General features: G+C 40.9%; 1 protein-coding gene across 1 annotated transcript; it reads left to right on the top strand.

The window, feature by feature from the left end:
• The first annotated feature begins 896 nt into the window (after positions 1-896).
• LOC149405399 (uncharacterized protein At5g41620-like) lies at positions 897-3,930 on the top strand. The gene is made up of 3 exons (XM_089607141.1): positions 897-1,365; positions 2,261-2,386; positions 2,467-3,930. Exons 1-3 carry the CDS (start codon positions 937-939, stop codon positions 3,649-3,651), a joined length of 1,740 nt encoding a protein of 579 aa, XP_089463267.1. The 5' UTR covers positions 897-936; the 3' UTR covers positions 3,652-3,930.
• Positions 3,931-9,131: the final 5,201 nt, after the last annotated feature.

Genomic DNA, 9,131 nt, shown 5'->3' with positions numbered 1-9,131 from the left:
CGAGCCCTTTTCCTAAAAAAAAAAAAAAAAAAATACACAAAACAAAAGAAACACTCACCGATGACGGAATGAGAAAGCTAAGTACAAAAATGGACCGAAAGAACTAATATAGCTTGAAAAACAACCCGAGAAAACGCTTCAACAAACTAAATAACAATATTTACTAAATGAACACAAATAAAATTTAATTAAAAATAACAAAAATACAATAACCTAGAGCATCATGGGGAGCAAATGATACCTTTGACCAGCGATGACCGATGAAAAACGCCATTAATAAACGGTGTAAACGACACGATCTCACGAATGCAATTTCTTTTTACTTTTTCTTCATATTTTTCATCCACTTTTTTATTCTTTGTTGGTTGGTGTTGTTGAGCTGCTAAGCATATATCAAACAAAATTCAATGTTTTCATACACTTTTTCTCGATCAGCCGAAAGTTAAATTTTCATTTAAAAAAAAAATCACTTAAATAAGAACGCCAAGAAATCTCGAATAAAAAAAAAAAGTTTAGCTTAGCCATGCCATGATTATCGAAGGCAACAAATCTCGTGCCAGCCGACCAAAACTCATTCCTTATTCCCTATACGAATTAATTAAAGAACAGTCCAAAAATAATTAAACTTCATTAATATTAACAAAAAAAGTCATTACACGACACATGTGTAGCAAATGTACAGTCCAAAAGACTTTTTTCTAAACGTGACCAAAAAAGACGGGCAATGATTTTCACCAGTGAGTTTAGTAAAAAAAAAAAAAACACGTCACGTCACAGAAAGTAAAACTAAGTAAGAAAAAGTTCATTTAACTTCCTTCGAGACCGTAATAATACTAATTTTATACCGTGTGTAAGATCAGTGACAAAATGTTCATTACCATACGAGTAATTTAAAAATTTGTTTTCTTTTGACGAGTGTAGAGAAAGAAAGAGAATATGGAGAGAAAAGAAGAAGAAGGAGAAGAAAGAAGAGGAGCTGAAAAACTGGGAGAAAAGTTGAGGAGAGGGATTTTAGTGGGGAAAAGATGTGGGCCCACAACTCCAGTGAGGCAATCACTTTTCTCTCTCTCCTCTCACTCTCGTCACTCCATAATTACTGAAGAAGACCCTGCTTTTATAGCTCTCGCTCTCAACGGCGATTTTCACTCCGTCGTTTCCGTTAGAAAGCTCGGAGCGTCTCTCTGGGAGCTCTTCAGCTACTTTCCGATGCACCGTCAAGTTAACGGCGATCCTCCTCCGCCGAGGCCGAGACACGTCATCGTCGGCGATGCTCAGAACCACCGACATCAGAGAGATAAAGGCGTTGTTGACCTTTCTCGTCACTTTCTCGCTGATAATACCTCTCTCACTTCTGATCCTGATCAGGTTTTTTTTTTTTTTTTTTTTTTGCTGCTTTCTGAGGTGCTTTAGGTCTGCTAGGCTAAGCGATTTATGGCCTCTCTGTTGCTTAACCTTGTTCGAGCTTATTGTCTAGCTGTGGAATTGATCCCCATGGTTAGGGTTTTGTGTTGGCTAGTTCTTGTTCATGACATTATGATATAGAGTTTTAGACGCTAGTCTCTCTCTCTCTCTCTCAATGTGATTCTGATTAGGTAATTTTGAGTGTGTTGTTCGTTGATTTAGTTTTGCAGAGATTAGGCTATTAGGTTAAGCGATTTTGTATCTTTCTCGTTAGGTGTGAAAACATTGCTGCTTTACCTTGTTTGAGCTCAGTGGCTAGTTGCGGAATCCGTGTAGCTTCAGAAATATACAGGATCACCTTGGTTAGGGATTTGCTTTTGGTTTTTCTTGTTCATGACCGTATGATATCGAGTTAGAAATGCTAATTGAGTCTCTCTGTCGGTGTGAACGTGATCTAGTAATTTTGAGTTGTCTTCCTTGTTGATTTACAGAGCTTAGCCTATTAGGTTAAGCGAAATAGTCTCACTATGTGTGTAAAATACACTGTCCCTTTACCTTGGAACTCAGTGGCTAGTTGTGGATTTGGTGTAAGCTTTATGAAATGTACAAGATCACCATGGTTAGGGATTTGTGTTTGCTTGGGCTTGTGCTTGTTTCATGACGTATACCGAATTCTAATCACTAGTCAAGTCGATTAGGAAAGTTAAATTTCAAACGGAATCGGTATCAAAACTAGGAGATCAGCCCATGGGTTAACACAAACCAAATCAAGTATATTGTTTCTTCATTGACTTATTAGAAAGTAACAAGAGAAAAAGATGTTACAATCGTATATTTTTTTCTTCGATCATAATACCAGCCGGCCAGTGCCAGCAGTCTGAGGAGACATCTTGTGGCATCGCTGATGCAACGCCATCGGACGGCTGAGAGGAGAGATCAGACTCACCAGCCTGTTTCCCCTGCAAGCTGTGGAAGCTCGATGGAGGTAAAAAAAAAAATTACTAACTATCCGTATTGCCGTCCGATCATCATCGTCTAATTCGATCGATGGTCTCAATATTTCAGATGACTCCGACGAGCTCTTTCGACTTCCGGGGAAGGGTCGGCGAGTCTCAGTATAACTTGAAGACCTCGACGGAGCTGATAAAGGTGCTGAACAGGATCTGGAGCCTCGAGGAACAGCACGCCTCGAACATGTCGCTTATCAAGGCGATGAAGAACGAGCTCGACCACTCCCGGGCCAAGGTGAAGGAGCTTCTCCGCGAACGGCAATCGGACCGGCGAGAGATCGACGGCTTGGCGAAGCGGGTCGCGGAGGAAAAGGCGGCGAGGAAGAGCAAAGAACAGTCGGTCCGGGACGAGCTCGAGGACGAGAGGAGGCTGAGGAAGCGGTCCGAGAGCCTCCACCGGAAGCTCGCCCGGGAGCTTTCCGAGGCCAAGTCGAGCCTCTCCGGCGCCGTGAACGAGCTCGAGAGAGAGAGGGAGTCGAGGAAGTTGCTAGAGGGACTCTGCGACGAGTTCGCCACCGGGATCAAGGACTACGAGCAAGAGGTTCATTTCTTGAGGCAAAAGTCCGGCGACGGGGTCGCCGGCGGCGGCGGCGACCGCTCCCGGCTGATCCTCCACGTGTCGGAGTCGTGGCTCGACGAGCGAATCCAGTCCGAGAACGGCTCGGTCGTCGACAGACTGAGGGTCGAGATCGAGACGTTCCTTCAGGCGAAAGCGAAACAAGCCCGGAAACTACCGGCGAGGGAACGGAGAAACTCGATGGAGTCCGTTCCTCTGAACGAAACCCTGAGCGCTCCGCGCGACCCGGATCACAACATCGACGGTGAAGAGGACGAGGACGCGGACTCGTTGGGAAGCGGGTCCCACTGCTTCGAGCTCGAGCAGCCCGGGAAGGACCGAACCCCGTCGAGCAGCTTGCAGGTCAAGTTCGAGGAGAAGATGGCCCGAGCCGCCTCGGCCGAGCCGGTCGAAGAAGAGACGACGATCGAGAGCCTCGTGAGAGGCGGGTCCCACGCGGTCGTCGAGAACAAGAACGGCGAGGCTTCGTGCAGCAACGACGGGTTCGGGTGGAGGAACCGGCCGAGCCCAGTCCGGCAGTGGATGGTGTCGAAGCCCGAGCCCGAGTCTTCGGGCCCGAAAGTGGGTTCGGCTGTGAGGGACAACACTTTGAAGGCCAAGCTCATGGAAGCGAGGTCGAAAGGCGGTCGGAGATCGCGGCTGAGAGGGTCCAGAGCGATTTGACGGGTCTTTACACGGCGCAGCATTTCGGGTTTTTCTTCTTTCTTCTTGTGAATATTGTCATTTATTTATATATATATATATATATATCTGTTGCTGTTTCTGGTGTAACTTTCCATATACAATATTCCATAGTTCACAGCCCCTTCATGCTCTGTAATGTTTTGGAGTCTCAAGTTTGTATATCTATGTAACGCTGTTTTATAGTCGCATATAATAGGGATTCTTTAAGAATTTTGTAGATGTCATGTTGAATGGAACTTTTGTCTTTCCAGCGCGTCACCGAATGAAACGCCGCGGCATTCCGATGAGGAGTTGTTGGGATACGTTTTCCGTCCTTTGGTTGTGTAAAAAAAAAATTTTATTACTAAAGGATGTCAGCTAAAAAAAATCATCTGAAATCCAAAATTCTGGTAGAATTCCAGCATATATATATAATTTTGTAATCGGTGTTATATTTATGTTGGCATTTTCGTTGACGTCCGACATTTTTGGTACAATAGAATTATCGACTAATAATCAGCCATCAAGATTTTAATATTTGCCTGGTATAAGTGAATGATATAATACATGTATTTTAGCTCATGAACAACGCTTGGTTTAGCGGGTTATATATTCATTCTAAGAGAGGTGAATAAACATGTTGTTCGTTTAATATTAACAAATAATCCATATTAATATGGAGATGTACCTGAAGTTATTACCTGTGGTCCTAATAGGAGATTCAGTGCTTCAAAATTTGAAAATGGTTCTTTTCAGTGGTCCGAAGTCCGAATTCGACCACGAGAAAGAAAGAACTAATAGATGTGAACGTGACATGACATGAGATTGCGTGAGGGTCCTTTTTTATTTTATTTGAGATTGATTTTTTTTTAAGTCAAGCAAAAAAAAAAAAAATAGTCTGAAGTCTGAACGACACAAAAACATTGACCAACAGTTTAAACATTGACCAACATTGACTTAAGTCTCTCCTAAAATATTTATATGCTGTGAAGTTTTGTGTTTCAGAATTTCAGTGTCCAATAGTATAAGTATTCTTAAAGAATGATATACAAAACAAATAAATAAAAACTAACCTTTTTTAAGGTACAAAAGTCTTTTAACTCAGATATTTCTAGTAATGAACATTTATCCCTTGTAGATTTTTGTAATGGGATTGTTTTTTTCGAAATATAAGGTTGTGTTTGGTAGTTAACTCAAAAAGTTTTTGTTTTCTGTTTTCTAATTTTTGTAATTGTACTGAAAAACTGTTTTGTAGTTGTTTTCAAAAAGCTGTTTGGTACAGTTTTCATTTTTGTTTTTGAGAAAGTGAAAAAACTGAAAAAAGTGTTTGGTATAGTTTTCATTTTTGTTTTTGAAAGAATGAAAAGGGAAGATGAGGAGAAAGATGAGAGAAGAGAAGAATTTTTTTTTCAAAAACACATTCTATTTTTTTTCAGTTTTCTTTATTTTTTTCCAAAACAACTTCAAAATTTTTTGAAATTTTTTTCCAAAAACTTAAACCAAACATGTTTTCAATTTTTTCAACTCAAAAACAATTTCAATTTTTTCAACTCAAAAACTAAAAAATTGTTTTTGAGAGGAATACCAAACATGACAAGTTTTTTAAGAGCAGATACAGATGTAAACTGAAAGTAAAAAAAATGGGAGGTGGCTTAAAAGGAGAACTTAAATTAAAGATCATGAACGAATTTGTTATGTGCAATATATCAAAACTAAAAACTTGATATGTTTTTTTTGGACAAAATTATCCATCCAAACACTTTTTCTAATTTCTCTATCTCTCTAATTATCTCATTTCTCCTCCACGCGGAAAACAAGCAAGATTTTGTTCTCTTCTACATAATTTAAGATTTTTAATGGAATAATTTTAATCTTATATTTTCCTGCATCATATATATTATCTTTCTAATGCCTCTTTATCTTTAAACATGAAGTATCAGAGCAAGCAAGAAGTTATGACTATATTACAAAATCCTCTATCGACTGTAATGAAAGCTCGGATGACTGTAGTCACTTCCAAAATGACTGCATTAAGAGTTATTCTGATGACCTCTAACAATCTCTTATGATTTACGATGATCTTTGGTGATTGTTAAGCCGTTTTTTGGATTAACACTTACGGACACGTGACGTGAGCGGACTTGGCCACGTGTCTTCGAATCTGTGAGATTAGTAATGGAATATTCCTCTTATCAAGTGAAGAACATGACAATTGATTTATCAAATTCTTGGACACTCTTGTAGAGGGAATATAATTTGGCTTGGAACCTTGGGTTTAGAGAGAGAATACGTTTTTCTTCTCCCACGCTAGAGAGAATGGAAGTAGATTGTTACTCTTTTTTGTGTGAAATTGTGTGTGTGAAGTGGCTTTGATTCTCTTTGTTCTTGATTTCGGTCTCAAATGTGTTTTTAGAGAGAGAAACAGCTGAGTAGAGAATTCGGTGTATTCTAGTTAGAGAGAGAAAAAGTCAGCCCTTGATAAGTGTTAGTCTCGGGTATTTATAGTGAGGTGGTGAGAGTTAGGGCATGAGTACGACAGGAGTAAAGGGGTACGGGCGAGGCCCACTTTTACGAAATGGAAATAGAGGTTCGGGCGAGGCCTCTTTTACGAGATGGGATCGGGCGATGCCTCTTTTACGAGATGGGATCGGGCGAGGCCTCTTTTACGAGATGGGATCGGGGGGTCGGGCGAGGCCTCTTTTACGAAATAGAAATAGAGGTTCGGGCGAGTCCTCTTTTACGAAATGGAAATAGAGGTTCGGGCGAGTCCTCTTTTACGAAATGGAAATAGAGGTTCGGGCGAGTCCTCTTTTACGAAATGGAAATAGAGGTTCGGGCGAGTCCTCTTTTACGAAATGGAAATAGAGGTTCGGGCGAGTCCTCTTTTACGAAATGGAAAAAGAGGTTCGGGCGAGGCCTCTTTTACGAAATGAAAACGAGGTGTTCGGGCGAGGCCTCTTTTACGAAATGGGATCGGGCGAGGCCTCTTTTACGAAATGGGATCGGGCGAGGCCTCTTTTATCGAAATGGGATCGAGCGAGGCCTCTTTTATCGAAATGGGATCGAGCGAGGCCTCTTTTACGAGATGGGATCGGGGGGTCGGGCGAGGCCTCTTTTACGAAATGGAAATAGAGGTTCGGGCGAGTCCTCTTTTACTAAATGGAAATAGAGGTTCGGGCGAGTCCTCTTTTACGAAATGGAAATATAGGTTCGGGCGAGTCCTCTTTTACGAAATGAAAATAGAGGTTCGGGCGAGTCCTCTTTTACGAAATGGAAATGGGGGGTCGGACGAGGCCCCCTTTGCGAAATGAGAATGGGGGGTCGGGCGAGGCCCCCTTTGCGAAATGGGAAGGGGGGTCGGGCGAGGCCCCCTTTGCGAAATGAGAATGGGGGGTCGGGAGGCCCAATTTACGAAATGAGAATGGAGGGTCGATCCAGCCTGGATACTTCGGGGTCGGTCCGGCCTGGGTGTTTCGAGATCGATCCAGCGTGGACGCTTCGGGGACGATCCGGCTTGGATGTTTCGAGATCGACCCAACCTGGGTACTTCGAGATTGGCCCAGCCTGGGTACTTCGACATCGATCCCGCCTGGTAGCTTCGGGATCGACCCAGCCTGGTTACTTCGAGATCGACCCAGCCTGGTACTTCGAGATTGACCCAGCCTGAATGCTTCGGGCGAGCCCCACTTGTCGAGACGGGAGCGGGTTGCTTCGAGCGGGCCGTTTGTCGAGGCGGAAGTGGTTTGCTTCGAGCGAGCCACTTGTCGAGGCGGAAGCGGGGTGCTTCGAGCGAGCCGTTTGTCGAGACGGGAACGGGGTGCTTCGAGCGAGCCGTTTGTCGAGGCGGAAGCGGGTTGCTTCGAGCGAGCCGTTTGTCGAGGCGGAAGCGGGTTGCTTCGAGCGAGCCGCTTGTCGAGACGGGAGCGGGGTGGTATGAGCGAGCCGCTTGTCGGGATGGAAGCGGATTGCTTCAAGCGAGCCCCGCTTGTTGAGATGAGAGGGGGTTGCTTCATGCCCTTCTGTCAAGTCTTCGAGTTTTCCGCTTTGTTTCTTGGACTGGGCTCGATGTGCTTCTTGTTTTTGGGTTGGGCTTTCATGTTTTTTTGGACATGGAAAAATCTCGCATAACAGTGATCTCCGACGAACAAATACATAATTATTATTTTGTTCATTTTTAATTCTATCGTTGAAGAAAATATTAAATTTCATTGGAGCTAATCGGGAATAATCAAAAGTCACTAGAATTAATCAAAATTATAGGCGATAACGACTCGTTTGGGAAACAACGACTACAAACGGAGTTGCTATTACTAATTCTGATGAAATCCAAAAACTCATTGGAAGGTATCGGACTTAATCAGATTTAATCAAATTTAAGGGCAACAACGACTTTTTTTTGCAGTCGATGTAGTTTAGTGGAGTCGTTGCCTTTAATTGTCATTAATTTTAATAAATTTAAATAATTTTGATTAATTCCGATTAATTAGGTCAATAGCCCAATAGCTCAATATTTTTTCAAAAAATATTTCAAGTTTCATTTTATTAGGGAAATAGTTCATCAAGACGAAGTTAATTAAATTAACGATCAATTCATTAATTAATTGAACAGTTAATAAAACTAACTTCGGTCTGATGGGTTATTTTCATAATAAAATGAAACTCGACAGAATAATTACTTTAATTAACTTCGGTCTGATGAACTATTTCCTTAACAAAATGAAACTTTAGGCAGATCCTTAAAAAGATATAAATAATTGACTAATTGCAATAAATACTTGTTTTCGATAATAAAGTTAAAAATGATTAAAAAAAAAAAAAAAAAATTATTAAGTATTCGGCGGAGATCATTATCGGAAATCATAGGAGATCGTGATAGAGAAGTGAGAAAAAGTAATTAGAGGGTGCATTTTTCGTCTATAAACGTGACAAAAGTCGAGTTTTGATACACTATACATGACAATTTAATTCATCATTATTAACAGGTAAAAATAAAGTTTCTGTTTAGATTTTAGTAGTAGTAACTAGCAAGTAACTATCTGAGTTTTAATTGTGATATAATTAGCGTTATACATGTATTTCCTGATTCAATTAAATGAAAAAACTAATTGTGATATAACTAGCAAGTAACTATCTGAGTTTCATTAATAAATGAAAGATTAGGTTCTCTCTCTCTGAATTTTATCTTTTTCTTGCGCTCCATCTCTTCACTAATTTGTGTCAGATAAAAAGAAGGCCTATTTTTGTACGATTCGTCATATCATAGCTGTACATAAGCGCTATTTTCACTTGTTTGTTTGTCTCTGTGTTATTGGGTTATAGATACATGCTTACTAATGAGAAACGGTCTTTTCAAAAAAAAAAAAAAAAAAAGAGAAACGGACAAAAAGTAATAAACACTGTTTTTTGCTCTGTTTTTTTTTTTTTTTTTTAATACATAGTGTTGTTACGTAATTTGTTGGCTGTATTTTTTAGAGCAAGGT

Source organism: Urtica dioica, chromosome 2, assembly GCF_054948205.1.
Source record: "Urtica dioica subsp. dioica isolate 48M chromosome 2, U.dioica_male_clone48M_v1_H2, whole genome shotgun sequence".
Classification (NCBI taxonomy): Eukaryota; Viridiplantae; Streptophyta; class Magnoliopsida; order Rosales; family Urticaceae; genus Urtica; species Urtica dioica.
This window is presented reverse-complemented; position numbering and strand designations above follow the sequence as displayed.